Below are 18,114 nucleotides of genomic sequence, written 5' to 3' on the forward strand. Positions count from 1 at the left end.
GCTTCATACAAACCTGGCCTACCCAACATCATTAAGAACTGCTGTAATAATCGGGATACTAGAGTCTACATGCTGAGGGTTATTGCAGTAGCTCCATACTACTCCATTAGATCCCAGCACTGGCCCGAGTACAAAGTATATCTTATTAAAAGATATAGATATAATGCTCAATTCGTATATACTGACATTACATAAATATTTCTGTGAAAACAGCAATTAAAGTTCCAAAGCAATTATAACTATTTCATTTTTTAATGATACACTGTAAAATGTGTTTTATTCATTTATAAACAACAAAAACTACTTCAGTATACAGAGTTTCCATTTGACAGACTGTCGCATCTTGGGTGGTATCAGGATTTCTGCATCTGAGTGGTAGAAACACAATACTTATCAAAACAGAGTTCACAAAACTGACTTGTTAGCATTTGTGTTGATAACGACTTAATCACTACACTTACCTTGCTGGTGCACTGTGGATGGTCTGGGCTGCTGAAAAGAAGCCATGATGCTGTTGGCAGTTGAGTTAGGGCCTGTGATCTGAAACAAAGAGAAATATAAGGAATTTCAAATTCAGTTTAAGCATTTGAATTTTTCATTTCATTTTCATCACAAACTAACAACCAACAAGCCAAGTACTGGAGGCCATCACTATTTTATTAGTTTATCACAATGATGCTTCAAGGGCATTGCTTTTAGCAGGATCTGAAACAAGAAAACCTCACTTATCCATGTACTTACTATATATTTAAAAAATGGACACCTTATAATTATCACTTAAATCTCACAAAAAAAGCAATATAGTTGAATTTTAAACAGCAGACTTCAGTTAACAGAACTAGTACACATTCTGATAGTCCCGAGATTTCTTACACTATAAGCTCTCAATGTTTTGGTCCCATGAGTCAGGTCTGATGAAACTCTCTTCCTAAGACATTATAGATCCAATATCACAGAAAACTGAATTTCCCTTGTTTTTTTTTGTTTTTTTTAATAAAATGTTTAAAGAAATATGTAAACAGTGTTAAAAGTTTCAAAATGTACCATTCACTACCTAGCCAATATGATCCATATATATGGAAACTAAGCTTAAAAAACAGCCCGTTTTAAACTCATTGTTTCTGATGTCACGAGAACGAACACATTTACATACATCCACCTACTCAGCCTACAGCGGGTTAGCTCCACCCATTCATGCTGAAGTTCTAGGGAGTGTTTCAGCTGTGAATGCTTTTTGAATTGCACAACACAGAAATGCAAATAATGAAAGAGCTCATTTATCCTACATCAGTCTTAAAGGCACAGTAACAGAAACAGCCTGTTAAATTCTAGAAGATAAAGAGATGTTGGAAATGGTCATGAAAAAATGAATTTTTACCATTTTTGGTACATAAAACCAAACAAAGGTTGTAAGTACACTATAAGGAAAAAATAGCACAAGAAAAATGTAGGATATGGTCCATTTAGCAACACCGTATATTTTTTAGACTTTTACCAAATGTTCTATAGTGTTGTTCAGTGGAAGAATAGAAGTCCTGTAAAACAGAGATTGCTGACAATAAAAGAAAAATAAGTGCTGTGTGTCTATTTGTGCCTCTCTTACTGGTGTTTGGCCCTGTTGAAGGCCCTCGTTCCAGATCTCTGGGATGCCCTTCTCCATGAGTTGGAGCAGCTCACTGTAGTCTGCCTGCAGGCTGCTGGCCAGCGTGTCAAATTGAAACAGCACCAGAGCCTTCAGGAGACTGTGGATCTCCTCTGTGGGGAGAAGAGCAGATACTGTAGTCACTGATGTTTCTCTGTTAATACACCAATAAGGCACTGCTTTGGTATGCATTCCACTGGATTAGAAAATGTGGTATAACCCAACGGTATGTGGGGGTTTGGTAAGATTTAGTTACTTTCATTACGTTCTTTATATTCAGAAATTTATTTCACACGTCTTAAATAAACAGTCTGTCTTCGGTAGCTAAGCAGCCCAAGTTTGACTCACCTATCTAATAATACTAGCAAGCATAAAGGCTCTTCAAAAACTCCTTAAAAAGAGCAGACCATAAAGAAGTGCTAAAACCTAACCACATATGTGGTCCTGATACATTTTTTCTTTACCAGCCTACCAATCTGAGATAATGAGCCAACCCAGCATTATTTATTCATTCATTCAGCTGTTCAGAGGAGAAGCTGGAAAGCAGCTGAGCCAGACTACAATGACTTTGCAACCTTGAAAAGGATTTATCCAAACATGTTCCCAAGCTAACAACACTGGAGAGACACTGTGTATGTGCATTATTACTAATTTTACCCCTCATCTTGTCAACAACGTGGATGATCTGAATGAGGGCGTGGAGAAGGGCAATATCCTCAAAGGGGCTTCCCTCCTTTAAACTGTGCTTCTTTCCTTCTGCTTTCCTGCGGTTCTTAGAAGACCTCCTGTACAGAAAGAGTGTCAGTGAGCCTCAGACTTTCACCAGGAACCAACTGCAAAATGAACCAACACTGCAATGTTATTTTCTACAGTGGCCACTGTTTATTCTTGCTCTTCATAAATGCCCTGATTTCTGTAGACTGCGTGTATACTGATATTATGTTGCAATCTGAGATCACTGATGTCCAAGCATGATGCAATGAACATAAATGATGTGTTGAGTTTTTTGAACAGCCTCTATCTATAATTACTGTTGATGAGGGGTCTCAAAAGAAAATGTCTACCAGATTGATCTTTTGACTTGGCATGGTAAGCAACAGATTTTAACAAATAATGCAAAATCCCAGGAGGGTAGTATAGTTTTAAATATGACTTGCATTTGCATAGTAGTTGAACTCAATAAACAATCATTCTACAGTGATTTCTTGTTTCCCTGTGTTTTAGTCTCAGAGCCTTAGTCTCAGTGTACCACAATTTTGCTTTCCTTTTTCTGCCTGGGAGCTAAGCCTTGATTTCTGAACTTGTCACTATTTTCACTGCTTATGAATATACATCTCTAAACTCACAATTTATACTGTACAAGTTTATCGTCTTTGTATCTGAAATATTTCCATTTATTGCTGACTTAGATTTGGCCATTTCACTAAATGGGAGATCAGTGGCTGATGGTATGAGGCACAATATCAGCTGCTTCTGTCTCCTTGTCTTCACACCTTTTTGAATACTCAAATTTTTTAATGGATGTACACATAGCACAAATAAAATGCACAAAATTAAGTCATCTATAATCAGCATGTGTAAAGACCATGTGTGAACAACATATATGCTATGTATGTGATGTAGTTACTCACGCAGAGATGCGGGAGTTGCTCTGTGAGTATTTTGATCCAATACGGCTGCCAGTCAGGACACTGCTGGCCTCAGAGTACAGCTCAGCATCTGCACAGTCAGGACCATCCTCATCTGCAGAACATATGGATTACCGTGCAATGAGATACAGGGATGTAATAAGAATGGTGTAAAAAAGCTTTTAAACAAATTATGATCTGTTGTGACTCATGATCTGTACAAATAAAAACGCTAACCTCAATCTGCAGGCATATTATTCAGCTGCTAATCTTAAATCCTTAATTTTTGGAATTATTCAGTAACTACTATAAATTATTTGGCCTGCAGTGAAACTAATATGCAATTTATGCTTATAGATGCAATTTACCAATGAGCTCCAGCCTAGCCTTCGCCTTCTGCTCTCGCACCACAGCCAGCCGGTTTTTGTGCCGTGTGAAGAGAGCCTTCTGAGACTCCAAGAAGGCCACTTGATTACTGTGAGCTAAACCAGAGAGCAGGCACAGTGTGAGAAAAAAACAAGGAGATGAAAAACAATATAATATGCGAGTTAAAGTTACAAGTAAGAAATTTATAGTACCTTCCAAAAGGGCAGGCTTCAGATGGGTTTCAGTGATATCTTGTCTGCTGTAAAGGTAAATCTGAAATAGTGAAATGAGCAAAAGGTCATAAATCTAAGCTTGGAGACATCTATTCAGCAGCAGTAAGTCATAAACATGAATAAATCAAAGGCAAAATCAGAAAATGACTCACTAGTCTGAGGGCTTCCTCCCATGCACATCCCTCTATCAGAGCAGAGATAGCCTCCTCGCAGTCCTGACACCACAGACAAATTTTACACAAACATGCACAAAATACCACAATTAAAATAACCATAAATCAGTATTTGAGTGTTACAAAAACTTATTGGTTCCCAGCCCTGGTCCTGAAGTACCACTTCCCACACTTGATCTAACCAATCAGACAGTTAAAAACACATTTCCTGAGTTGAAGTGAAAACGCTAAAATGTGAAGGACCAGGATTAATCCACAACTAGGGCAGGATAGTACTCACGGGGGTGTCCCAATAAGGCTTTACAAACCCTTTAACAGAGTCTGTAATGTTTTGTTATGCACCGATTAATAGCTTGTTCACTTGTGACAGGGTACTTCACTGCCAGGGCTAACAGGGGAAACTGCAGAATTGTAAAAAGTTGAAATTGTAGAATGTAAAACAGCAGGCCCTCCAGCACCTTAGCATATTGCTCCAACAGCAGAGCAGCCTCGGTATGTCGTCTCACTTCCAGAAGCTTCTCTGAAACATTAAATAAACACCACATGTGCTCTACTGAGATCAACAAAAGCACAATGGACCTCTGAAGCTGTGTTGTCATTTGGTAGTCAGTGTCATGGGTATAACAGGAACTGTTATCACACCCTATGGTAAACTAAAATGCTCCAAAGCCAATACGTTTTCAGTATGTATATTTTTCAGTGAAACGCTGTCCTCTAATTTACCTCAAAAATTAGGTAATTCAGGAGCCAAAATAGGATGACTGTTACTACACACAAGCTAACACTGCTGCACACTGTATTGACATCAAGACCAGCAACCTCACCAAATTAACCCATACCAACCAAAGCCTTGTCAAATGTGGTAGTTAAGTTGTTTTGGCAGTAATAGCCTATGGTTCCAGTAGCTGATTTTGGTATATAATATGTAATAATGTTGAAGTTTTATAGGAGACTTCCATGCAATTTCATTTCAGTGTGCGGGAGTGTGAGCATGCTGGTAGCATGCAAGTCGTATGCAAAAGTTTGAAAATTTCTGCCTAAATGAGATGTTTAGTCAATTTTCTGAAAGTGAAAATAAGTTCACATATGTTCTACAAGGAGCAAACTTGATCAATCATTTTTGCCAAAAAATTATAATTTTCCCATGTATGTAGAAATACTCAACTGCTCACCACCTCATAATTCAGAGGCTCCAGTAACACCTGGGGGGAAAATGTACACAGGACAATGCCATGGATGCTTAATCTGAGTATGACTACAAAATTTAACTACAAAATTACACACAACTCCAGAGGTCTCTGAGACCCCCTGTGCACTGTGCATAAGGAAAATAAGATTTTTTTAATGCAATCATAATATTGTGTTCCATTAGCTGGCGAGGATTTTGCTAATGAAATGTAGTCCGATTAGTCTGAACCATTCACACAGTTTATTAGGAAGATTGAAGACTACACACAGACAGAGTACATACTTTTATTAGAACCTTCTCTTACTCGTCTGAACCACTATTAGGAAAAATTAATTAATGCGTATTCCATCCGGTATATACTAACACATGCACTGCCCCCCCAGCCCCCCCTATACCTGCCAGATCTCGGGCAAGCTGTGCCAGCTGTTCAGGTGGCAGAGGGATGTGGGTTGCCACAGCGAGGGCATGTCTCCAACTTGTGCAGCTAACAAAAGCCTGCAGGGCACGGACCATCTCTCCACACCGCCATAGCAGCAGCCCCGCCTGCTCAGCCTGCTGCTGTTCCATAAGGTGCTCCGCATAGGCAACACTCAGCACCTGATGACATTGCATGGAGATCAGAGGTCACAGAAACATCCCCGGATACAAAACCAACTGCTTAAAGTAACTGTTACTGTCCTAAAGGAACAAAAGTGAAATCTACTTCAATAAAGCAATAAGACCCAAAACAGGAGAACCTCCAAACCTACGATTCTTCTGATCCTACACTATACAGGGTGGCACAGGAGATTCCCTCTTATTCACTGAGCACAGGCCACCCATGTGTGTAGTAGCAAGGAGCCAGCATACAACACAGAAAGACCAGCAAATTTAATGTCATATAATTGTTTAACAGGCCTTTAAAGGAGAAGTAACCTTGTGCTGTGGACTGTCTGAGGGGTAGAGCTGCATAGCCTCAATGTACAGTCTCTGGTCCTTAACCAGGTTCAATGCCTCTGTAAAGTGCTCCTCACCTGTGAAAGAAATAAACATACTTTGTTTATGTATGTTTGCTTTCTGTTTACATTCTTAAACGGAGGAGAAATAAAAAAAACCCTACCACACTTGCTGAGGTGATGCAAGGCTTTTTTGTATCTCTTCAGGTGTTTGTCGATGGTGTAACGCTGGTAATTAGGCTCCAGAGTTTTCAGCATGTTCAGGAAGGGTAGGTACTCTTTAGGGTCCTAAAGGGGAGCAGAGAGGAGAGGGGAAGTAGTGTACAGGTCAGAGATTTCACTCTGATAGGTATCCCACAAGTATGAATGTGCACAGGTGCATTCACACAAATAGCATTAAAAACTTCACTAACCTTCTGGGACTTTTCCGCTACCATAAGCACCAGGTCAAAATCGTAGGTTCCCAGGGAGTGTTCGTACAGCTCATTTACATTGACCAGAAACAAGAGATACTTCAGAGCCTCCTCCGCACTTACAGCATTCTTTGCAGTAGGTGGGTTCACTTAAATACAACACATCACCAAACAGATGTTATGGTAACACACATACACAAGCACACATGTACAGACAATATTTTTTATGATGTGATTTCTGAATATAGATTAAGTCCATTTCTGGATTAAAGAGCTTGTTCGTCAGTGCAATTCTCACCACGTAACTCGTGGACCTTTTGTAGCGCAACCTCCAGCTCTGGTGTGGTCTTCCTCACATGTGAGGTCAAAATGCACAAACAAAATCTGGGGGAGACAGAAGACAAGAGGACATGCAAATACTCCCTTGTAAACTTGCCAGGAAAATCCACTAAATAGGTAAAAATGCAAATGTAAAGTAAAATGTACAAGGTATAAATGTAACGTTATGGCATATTGCTTATTTAGAAACAGTCATATAGCTGCTCATGCAAATGGCAGTGGATGTATCCTACATAGTTAGGTCAAAATACATTAAATGCAACGGGGAAGAAAAATGAAAACGTTCTCAGAGTTTCCAGACTGCTTTGAGCCTTAACTTTACTATCCTTTAAGTTGCATACCTTTTTCTTAACTTTCCAACAAAATTGAACTCTCCTTTTAGAATCCAAGTTTTGAGCTGTATTGGAAATATTCATAGTAAATTAACATACTTTCGTGGATCGAGCGTTTCCATAGCTGACCGCAGAGCATCACAGACAGTGTCCACTTTCTTCGTGCCCCCTCCTTTACTTCCTGAAGCTGACTGGCATGCAGCACTCATTGGAAAAGGGTACATCGTCTTGGTGGTATCTTCCTCCCTATCAGATGACAAGTCCCATTATGAAGACCATGCATTTTGACAAATATACACCCTATATTTATGGAAACTTCAAAACAGGAACTTACTTAAGCTCTGTAAGAAAAAGGTTGATGTAGTTGATTGAATCTATCTGTTTCAGAAACGTCTCAACATTCCTTAAAAACACCTGTGCAGATGAAAAAGCATACAGTTCTATTAGTAATATCTCTGTACAAAGATCACAACAAGAGCAAATGACATCATGACTGGGTCACTCACACTGGGATTGTGGTCATAGATGAGGTTGAGGTTAATCCGCAGCTTCCTCATGCACTCAAAAGCATCTCTAAATTTCAGACTAGAACAAGCAGATGAAGGACAAACTTTTTTAAACCCATTGACCATATTTAAGAACTTTCCAAAAAATGCAAGTTTAGCTAAATGCAAATCTCTACTCATAAATTTTTAGCACTCACTCATCAAGCCACTTCCTGAGTTGAGCCAGCACAAGTGCTCGATGATGGATGGTCTCTAAGTTACCACGCGGCATCTGGGAAATAAAACACAGAGAACATTATTAAAGCTCATCTGAACTCATCAATGATTCATAAAAACTCACAGACACATCCCAACATTATTTCAAATTACAAAGTCAAAGAAGATGCAGTAGATGGCCAAAAGTATCCAGACACCCCTTCTTTTTAGTGAACAAAGCTACTTTAAGCTGCCACAACAGAGCTTGTATAACATCCAAAGAAAAAAACAAAGTTTTAGTGCAGCAAAGGTGGGGTGCAGGGTGAGGGAGGGACATCACTGACTAACTAATTATGTCCAGAAAAGCTTAACGAAACTTGGCCAATACTGAACTACCTTTCGAAAATTCTGCATATGTGAATTTGACAAACCCCCCCATTTTTGGTATGTATGTATCAGTGTATGTATGAGTGTATGGGTCATTCAGTGTTAACCTGTAAGATGAGCTTGGTGTCCTGTGGCACCACAGTAACAATGCGAGAGCCTCTCTCTACTCTGCGCACGCTCTCATCATTTTGAGTTGCTTCTGAACTTAGAGCAGCCTTCAGATCTGCACACACATGGACACAAAGAGCACTGAATTCAGAAAAAGGCTCTGAGATCTTCCTCGGTCAAATTCTTTCTGTCACTGAGATCCATGTCTTAAAAACGATCCATAATCTTCAAAAAGAATTTATGAACATATGCAAAATGTATTTTTACACAACTAATACAAAATGATGCCACAACTGCTTTCAACTGTCAAAAAACATTTCAACAACATGACTATTAACGGTACAAAAACAAAATTATACAACAAATCACTGCAACTGACAAAATTGTGGCATGCCATGCAGTACAACACACATTCACAGGAAACTCAGTCTTCTTGTGGTGCTCTTTCCTATTTCCTCATTGTGGTTCTATATACACTCTCGTATAAAAATGGGCCAAGCCCACAATGGCAAAACATTAAGCTTTTAATGGTCTTCACAACAAATCATTAGTTATTAAATTAGCAAGAACTAAACAAACAGATAAAGTAACTTAATATGTAATAGTTTCTCCCTTTGATTTCTTTTACTGTTAAAGTCTTGTGAGTAAACTTGCAGACAGGCTTTTACAGAAAGAAGAGTCAATATTGTTAGAATCAGCATTGATGGCTCCAAACTATTGAAAAAAACACTTCTTTCTGTGTTTAATGTGAGACCAAATATTCTCTACAGGGTTTAAATCTGGACTCTGGCCAGGCTAAAACCATCAGTAAAAAGACTGGGCTTGGCCTGTTTTTGCACATGATAGTATTTTTACAATCTTTAGACCGTTCTCCAGTCTCTCACCTTTGATGGACATAGTGGTCAGGTGGAGACAGCGGCAGGTGTGTGCGTGTGTGGTGAGCAGGAGGAACTCGCCATACACCACAAAGGAGGAAATATTAGAAGCCACCTGCAGAGAACACCATAATGACACTATTTGAGAAGAGAAGAAGAGGTATATCCTTGAAAGAAACAAAGTTTAAATCAGTGTTATCGACTTATGGTTTTTGAGCATTTCCTGAGCAAACATTTTTTTTGCTGTTCTAACATGACACTTTTTAACCCATGAAGAACATTAAAATGTGCATAATATATAATATATAAACCATGACTTCCAGTGCTGCTATTGATTATTGTTCACATCAGTCATACATACCTCACAGTCACCAATATAAAGGTGGTATCTCTCTGTGAGACCTATCAAATGCTCCTGTTGAGAGACAAAATACACCTGAACATGTACATACTTATTCACTGCAAAAGAAAAAAGAAAGCTGTTGACTGTTACTACCTGTCCATTGATGGTGCACAGTGCAGTGTGCAGACAGGGCAGGGGGAAGTTTACATTGTAACCAGTAGGATCCTTCCATTCTTTTACTGTCACCTCTGTGGAGTCTTAACAAGATGATGGTGCATAATTACAGTATTTATTTAAACTGGGGAAACTGTCATCCAACAGCTTTTGTAGTAAGTGAAGTTTATTAAATATGACTTTGTTAAAGAATGTTTCAGCTTCAATAAATCATGCTGGGTTTTGTCATGATTAGACATTGTGATTTTATCATGGTAACTACAAGTGAATACAGCATCCATCATTAACATCAACACACACTAAAGAAAGAAAGAGCAGCACTCACCCCAGTGCACTCTCCTAATCTGACCATCCTCCAGCTGCAGGGCCAATGTGTCGCTTTTCAGGCTGTGGCATAGACTAATCACATGACCTTCCACCTGGACCTGTGAACTGATTACCGCACAGACAAAATGAGAGAACCTGAACTTCAAAAAGGAATCAATGTTCCAAGACCTGTTCTGTTTTACAGACTGACTGCGGCACACCTGACTGAAGACCACAGGGGTTCCACAGAAGTGTTGCACTCTGCACCAAAAGTTCAATGTTTTTTCAGTACTACAACATGGTAAACAATTCAATGCTCTTTCAATTCTTCAATTAAATTAGCTTACATTAGTGTTACGTTGTATTCTGCACAAAGACAAAACAAAATGTTCAGGTTGATTTGATTCAGAATGGCAGCGGCAAGCCCACCAGAATATATAAAGCATAAAGGAGAGGAGTTTTAATCATCATACGAGACCTTACAGTCCTAGAAACAATTAAAATTAGGCACTACCCACATAATATTTGCACTGATCACAGTGTGATGAATGTTAGTCTTTAATGTATGTTAATTATTCCCTCAGAACATGCTGAATGAGGCCAGGCTTACTGAGTCAGGGTTCAACATTAGTAAAAACACTAAGTAGGGAAAGCAGTGGTGAAAATCATGGTCTGGCAAGATGACATTCGATAATGGGATAATTTTGACTTTTCTGGGGTACAATCCATTGAGTGAACAATATATTCAATACTGCCTTCATTTGCTTTCACATCTAAACAACATCTCCCAGCAGGAAAAAATGGTCTATTCCGGTTGTGCCTCAAATTAAAAGCACCCGGTGGTGCTTTTGTTGATACACGCATGATGTGGCTCAAAACAGCAGCGAAGTGGGAGTATGCCACCAAATCACTAAAACACCTTATTCTTCCTTGGAAAAAATCTGAACTTTCGCAGTTTGTACGCCTTACCATATCAGACAAAATTGCATCTCTCTTTGTCGACACTGCTGGTTATAGAAAGTTGGCAAAAAAGTTGGTTGAACCCAGACAATGGCATCTGTTTCATTTTCTGTCACAGTACTGTTTTGCCATCAAACATCATGATGAAATTGTGGTGTCGTGACAATCCTCTGTCACAGTAAAATAAGACGACACAAATGAATACAGTGACTGAAAAGATAGAACTGCATTTTCTGTACCTGATCTCCAGCCTGTGTACGGAGCCCTGAGTCTCTGCTGGTTTGAGGACGAGCAGGCGTGACTCGGTTAGGCCATCGCCACACGCCACTGCCACAAACACATCTTCCTTCAGCCACAGCAGCAAGCGCACAGCCAGCACCCCCTCCTGGTCAACTGCAACACTGCATGCAAGGCATATCGGCGTTAAACTGCACACCCAACCTTCAAAGAAAACTAATAACTGAAAGACAGCCAGAGGTCAACAGAAATATCCAAACTGAATTTCAATATCAAGACATATTCTCTTGATCTAACCTGTATGTCCTCTGTAAGACAGATGGTTCGGATACAACTCTAAACCCAGATGCTCCTGTAACAGGCCCACTTGCTTCAGAACCTGCATCAAAACGTGAGAAATCTTATACCCATTCCAATAACAGCAGCACAATACACTCATGAGCACTGAAATTCACCATGGAGAATGACAATGAAGAAAAAGAAAAGAATGAATAGAAAGATAACTTTTTAGTGCTTTTATCTTGTAGTTTTCTAGTCAGCACACCTTGGCTGTAGATATGCAGACGGCTGTCAGCTGTTAATGCAGCAAGCTCATTGGTCCTCTGAGGCTGGGAGTGGAAGGTGACCAGGTTGACTGCAGCAGGAAGTTGTAGCTCATAGGAACACATGGGCGGAGGCACCACACACTGACGAAACGTTGTCACCAAAACTTTGTCTGTAAAATGCATGGGACAAGTTGAAAGAAAAATCATGGTCATGTACTACAAGAGCTGTAGAGAAATCCTAGGTTTGACAATAATGTAAATTTTGAAAAATTATTATGAATTATCACAATAAACCGATATAAATGTGATCGAAATTCAGCTACGAAGCACCACATATGTTACAGAGCCTTACTCTCTAGCTTGCATTTTTCCTAATGTTACAGTAATTCAGCAATTAGTAACTGGACCAGTGTTAGGTGTTACGTAACAGCCAGCAAGCTGTTAAAACACAGCAAGCTTGTTTCTTCTTTTTACTTTCTACTGGAGAGCGGATCTCATGTATCGGAGCTTGTTTGTTTCATTTACATGTTCATCAGCACGCTCTGCCAGACTGAAAATTTGTTATGAACTTTATGTGACTGTTTTCGGGTTTGAATTAATGCAGGATGCAGTGGCACAATGCCAACATATAGAACCAATCAGTGAACAGCTACATCGTTACATCATCCCTCCGAACTGTTCTGTGGCCCTGAACACACTTAGCTAACCATGCCAGTTAAACCGCGCTGAGCCTAGTTTTTGAGTATTCTATGTCAAACCATGTTTGCAGGAATGCCAATGGAATGGTTACCGTGCACAGAACCGTTTGGCTCTGCAGTGAAAAAGAGATTACTACGAAGTCTTGCTGTATCTCACCTCCATCAATCACTGCCACACTGGCATTGTCCTGTGAATCATCTCCAGGGCTGCGGTCTGTGCACCAGCCCCAGTCATAGGTGTAGCTGGCCCAGCCTTGACTCAGCAGGTGCAGGCGCAGGGGCTTCTCTGGGTCCCAGCACACACATGCGGGGGCCTTTGAGGGCTCTCTTCCGAAATGCAGGCTCTGCTTCAGGTACCAGTGATAATTCCCTACTGTCCACAGCTGAACTAAAAGCAGAGAGAGACTGTAAGTATTTAGAAACAGCTGTGTAATATTAGTGTGATTTGAGCTAATTTGTGACAGTATTGTGGAATGTAAATTAAAGTGAGTAAATTTCAATTAGACACTAACTGTATGTGTTGGGGTTGCCATCCTCTCCTGGATTCATGTCTTCGAGCCAGACAGCTAGCACTGTGGAGTCACTGTTCCAAAGCAACTCTTTCACCTGAAACACAAGGCATACACTAACTCAGTCATCACCAACCATCCTCCTGGTGATACACTTTCTTGAATAGTTTAGCTCCAACTTGCATCTAACATATGTGCCCCCACCAACCAACATATGCATCTGAACCTGCCAATCAAAGACTTCAAAAGAAATTACTTAGCTGGAGCAGGTGAGAAAGACTGGGATTGGAACTAGACTCTGCAGAAAGGTAGTTATCTAGGACCAGGATTGGTGAACACTGCACTAACATGTAAATGAACACACACGTACAAAGATTGTCTATTAAGTCGGTTCAGTATATATGGATAATACATATCAAGCCCTGAGTCTTCTCCCTAGGCAAGAAGAGCACTGATGAGTTGTGGCTTACTTTAGCCTGCTCCTTGGCAAAGGGCAGAGTGAAGTCACCATGAAGCAGGCCATTCTTTTCCATGAACACAACACTATGTTTGTTAGGGTGCCGCTGAGTTGAGGCTATCAGGCTGCCTGAGGGTCTAAAGCATACACACACGTTTTACGTTTTTATAGTAAAAGCACACAACAACAATAATACGACAATCATGACACTAATTTTAGACTTTCTTACTTCCAGCAGAGAGGTTGTTCAAGGCCATTGATAGCCTCACTGGTCGCCTGCAGGATGCATTCTCGGTTCCACACTCTGACTTTTCTGGCCCCTGAAACAAAACAAAAGAATTCAGGAAATACTTTTCAGCTCTCCAGTTTCATATAGGTGTAAATAAGACACACCTACCAGTCTGACTGCAGATGGCACTGACTGCAAACAGCTGCCCATCACCTCTCCATGTAATCCTTGGTCTGCGATCATCCCACGGCAAAGCAGGCTGCACTTCCTTATATATGTGAAATATGTAATTGTAAATGTAATTGTAATGCATAAGGATATTAAACAAACAAACAAAACTGAAACAACCACTGTACTTCATCACTGATCATCTTCACTATTTGAAAACAGCACCAAAGCGGTCGATGAGCATGAGCATGTCATGATGAATGGACCAGTAGAAATGGCCAAAATTTTCTTTTTATATTCATGTTCCTTGAAGTTAAGTTGTATTTTTCCTTCTCCTATAAAAGTTTCTATTTCATAGGCACAAAGTTTTCTAGGAACTTTCTATGGTCCATGTTAATTTGGAAATCAAGCAATATTAACAAGTAATGCAAGGGAAATCGAAGAATATTTGATGGGTTCTAAGAATTTACTTAAATAAAGAGTATTCTTCTTTCACTGTGGCTGCATGACAGTCAAAATAAAGGAAAAAGAGGAAAAGAGGAGGAGACAGAGATTGAACAAATGCCAGGTCTCAGCTTATAACAGTTTACCACAGCTCAAGAAAGGGGTGAATGTAATATACAGCCAGGAATAAGTAAATAGGATAGTAGGATGGTTGGTGGGACAGTAACCCGAAGAAATGAAGAGTTTAGGAAAATTCCATAACGGGCCACGAAGTGAAACACCAAGAAACTTTATAAATAAGACATATCAAGACATATAATCATTCAACCACAAGCCTTAAGATTAAAAGGCTTAAAAACAAAATTCCATTGTACTACAAGAAAACTGCAATGTTGGCCCAGTTTTGCAAACGTCTACTTGTGAAAGGATCTGACTAAAGCTGCGGCTGTCTGATGCTGTTTAGTAGAAGAGTGAGAGAAGTGAAGCATGAAGACTTACTGCAGCCTTCCTCTGAGCAGCCTGTTTCCCCTCTGAGCCATGAAACTGAGTTTCCTTCTTCCCCCATCCAACTGTGATGAATTTACCTAACACACAAGATAATGCAGTCATTATTATATCTATATCTACCTATACTATAACAGATAGAAAGGTTTTGTGGTCTAGAGCCTCCAGTGCCCCACACCTTCCCCAAACTCATCCTGATGAATGACCACCTCAGTTATGGGCTCAAAGTCTTTGGTCATCAAGATAATAGTCTCCTGGCCTGAAAAAGAGACACAGCACATTAAAAAGTGTCACTAAATAAACACACACCCAATCCACAGCGCACATTACAGTGGATGAGGTGAACGGAAGACGTACCATTATGAATCATGTTCACGGACACAAACCTGTACAGAATGTCACTAACTCCTGGTCTGGACTCCAACTCATTGCCGTCAGACCACTGTCCACAGTACCAACACACTCCAGCTACCAAACAGCGAGACATCATTGTTCACACACAGTATTGCAAAAAGGTCAGAGCCCACCCTTTATTTATTTAATTTCCAGTCGAAATGGCCATTTAATACAAGTTATTTAGTTCTCTGGATAAGAAAATCAAGCTCCACTCTTGCTTGAGATCTGAAAAAATCCACAGGTGTTTATGTCTATCCTTCCACTGTGAGACGATGGCTCTATGTTATGGGTCTGATAGGATGTGTAACTGTCAAGACCCCATTACTGAGAAAAGGAGAAAAATTTGCAGATCACACAAAGAAGCTGCTGGTGTTCTCAGAATAATGGACTGACAATCCCAGATCCGAGACATCAACATCACTGAAAGTGTTTGGAATTACTTGGATTGTGAGAAACAGAAAATGCAACCAAATAGCAAGTCTAAAAGAAAGCACATCTACTGAAAAGAATGGAAGCTGTAATAAAGACAAAGGGTAAATACTGTAAATTCTGAAAATTAGTTATTTAGGTGTAGTTGCTTGTTAAATACATGTCTGCTTTATTTCCGGATGCTATACAAGAATAACTTCTAATTAATGACTGTTTTGACTGGAAAAGAAATAAACGAAGGGTGGTCTTTTGAACAGTATTGGACTGTGAGAGGAACAGAAAGCTGAGATATCTAAATGAATACCTGATTAGTGCTGAGGTTGTACAGAATGACATCACCATGTGCAGTGGCCACACAGACTGATTCCTGCTCCGGCAGGTCCTGAATACCCACCAGAACACCTTCACCATCCTCTGAGAGATAGTCCTCAGTGGTCAGGGACACCTCATTCAACACCTGCAGTCAAAATACACAAATGACACTAATACTTTTTCTATGGTCATCTATTTCTAATTTATCAGGAACACCTAATTTACCACATAAACACAGAAAGTCATTTTTATTAATCACACTAATAGTGTTTCTACTTAGACCTCTTTGGATTTAATCAGGGACACCTTCTTCATCATATACTCACATTAACAGTCTAAACCGATTAATCATAGGACTGAATGATTTGGGGAAAACATGTAAGATTTTTATGACCAATACTTCAAGTGTGAAAGTATTCTCTGTAAATTAATTTCCTAGATTTTTTTAAAACCAAGAAGATCAGAACATCTGTTTTTTTCTGGCTGTAAACTTGAATACTGAGAGCCCCGGATTACCATTTAGTTGTGGCTGTGATATTACATATATAGCACCTGGGTAGGTGCTGGTTGGACAAACTAATCTACAGGCAGTTCACAAGCTCTACAATATCAGGTTAAATTTATAATTTAAAACTTGTTAAGACAATATAGTTGATAATATACTCTAACATAAAAATCAAAACTTATGTCATCTGAATATTGTACAATGTCAGAACGTGATTTCAATATAAAAAGATTAATTATCCAGTCCAAATTAATCACTGTTTCTCTTATCTCCATCTGCTTCTACTTAGTCAGGGCCATCCCATTCACATCCTAAATACATGATCACTCCAAACACACCTCACACAGCTTCTACATGTGCAGCAATTAATCACACAGCAGGTAAATGATAGCTCTCTGTGACACTGCACTGCAGTGTGGGCTTACCTGCCCTGTCCGAGGGTCGTACTCAGTGATGGAGAACTGAGAGGCGATGAGGAGGGAACCAGTGTCCGTCCTGACAGAGAGACACTGCGGGCATCCTGGACTCTGCAGCTCCAGAGAGCGCAGACACTTCAGCAGCTTCAGGTTCCTCATGTTGGTCTCCGTTCACTGTAAACAGCAGAAGAGGCACAGAAATATGTTTCACGTTTAACTGGAACTGTTTGCCACCTGGTCAGCAAAACAGACAACACGCCTAGTTAGGGTCAGACAGCTAGTCTGTCTCAGGACTGAACTCGCTAGGTTAGTTAGCTTAGCTAACAGAGAAAAAACATAAAATGGAGAAAAAGACCACACTGTCAAGAAAAATTATGGGAAAGCCAAACATTACGAACAAACAGAATGTTAAGAAATCTAATTACCAACATTAAATACCTTTTGGTGTATTTGCACGGTTAAAGAAAACCCATTCGGACTTTAAAAACACAAGCACGCTGTCAGCTCTGAACCGCCATCGATATATCACAGTAACGTAGAGAGAAATACAGTACATGTTTTAAGATCGCCCCCTGTCGCTGCGGAGGAGCAATGAGCGCCACTTCTCCGCAGGGCTGTTCGATTCCAGAGATTCTGGAGTCGACTCCGATTCCGATTCCATGAGCTGGCAATCGATAGAGTCGCTTTCACACAATAAATTTCTCCATTCTCGATTCCAAAAGTCGATACGTGAGCCCATTTCTCACATACACAATTACGCGGGAACGACACGGTAATTAAACAGAAAGGGGTTTACTTCTGAACACAAGTCGGAGTCTGGAGTCAACTCGGGCTTCCCAAAAGCCTCGAACCGGAGAATCGATTCTTTTTGGGATCCCAGCCCTACCTCTGTAAATTAAAAAGTCATGATGGGCCACATGGCTTGCTCAGTTCAAACTAATAATACCATTTATAGGACAACATGGTCTCCAGAGGACGAGTCTGTATGATTTTTTTCATTTATACGCTGCACAGTCGAGCTCAGAAACTGCAGTACATACAGTATCTGCACTGTTCAAAGACCAAACGACAATAGCCAGAAAATCCCGAATTAAATTATAACTAGACATATCAGACGAATGGCTTGCTCCTTGTTTATGGCCGTTGGCTACGTTTAACCTT

General features: G+C 40.0%; 1 protein-coding gene across 1 annotated transcript; it reads right to left on the bottom strand.

The window, feature by feature from the left end:
• Nucleotides 1-216: 216 nt before the first annotated feature.
• On the bottom strand, nucleotides 217-17,518 carry elp1 (elongator acetyltransferase complex subunit 1). Its single transcript, XM_036575746.1, has 37 exons — nucleotides 17,392-17,518; nucleotides 16,963-17,127; nucleotides 16,025-16,177; nucleotides 15,282-15,363; nucleotides 15,074-15,154; nucleotides 14,890-14,975; nucleotides 13,948-14,047; nucleotides 13,780-13,870; nucleotides 13,564-13,687; nucleotides 13,097-13,190; nucleotides 12,742-12,972; nucleotides 11,886-12,056; nucleotides 11,639-11,720; nucleotides 11,344-11,505; nucleotides 10,164-10,270; nucleotides 9,818-9,921; nucleotides 9,683-9,736; nucleotides 9,331-9,436; nucleotides 8,446-8,561; nucleotides 7,954-8,027; nucleotides 7,757-7,835; nucleotides 7,585-7,664; nucleotides 7,350-7,496; nucleotides 6,878-6,963; nucleotides 6,580-6,728; nucleotides 6,331-6,454; nucleotides 6,147-6,244; nucleotides 5,627-5,828; nucleotides 4,501-4,562; nucleotides 4,022-4,084; nucleotides 3,849-3,909; nucleotides 3,639-3,752; nucleotides 3,274-3,385; nucleotides 2,300-2,427; nucleotides 1,604-1,755; nucleotides 462-540; nucleotides 217-368 (listed from the first exon to the last, which is right to left on the bottom strand). The coding sequence occupies exons 2-37, from the start codon at nucleotides 17,110-17,112 to the stop codon at nucleotides 301-303; spliced, it is 3,972 nt and encodes a 1,323-aa protein (XP_036431639.1). The 5' UTR covers nucleotides 17,113-17,127; nucleotides 17,392-17,518; the 3' UTR covers nucleotides 217-300.
• Nucleotides 17,519-18,114: the final 596 nt, after the last annotated feature.

Source organism: Colossoma macropomum, unplaced genomic scaffold (assembly GCF_904425465.1).
Source record: "Colossoma macropomum unplaced genomic scaffold, Colossoma_macropomum, whole genome shotgun sequence".
Classification (NCBI taxonomy): domain Eukaryota; kingdom Metazoa; phylum Chordata; class Actinopteri; order Characiformes; family Serrasalmidae; genus Colossoma; species Colossoma macropomum.

Excerpts from the sequence above, each read along its gene's own strand:
- elp1 (XM_036575746.1), bottom strand. The coding sequence starts at position 17,112 with ATGAGGAACCTGAAGCTGCTGAAGTGTCTGCGCTCTCTGGAGCTGCAG. Across the intron at positions 9,737-9,817 it reads TGTGCACCATCAATGGACAG|GAGCATTTGATAGGTCTCAC; the intron begins GTAGTAACAGTC and ends GTCTCTCAACAG. Across the intron at positions 8,562-9,330 it reads GACCACTATGTCCATCAAAG|ATCTGAAGGCTGCTCTAAGT; the intron begins GTGAGAGACTGG and ends ATGTGTGTGCAG.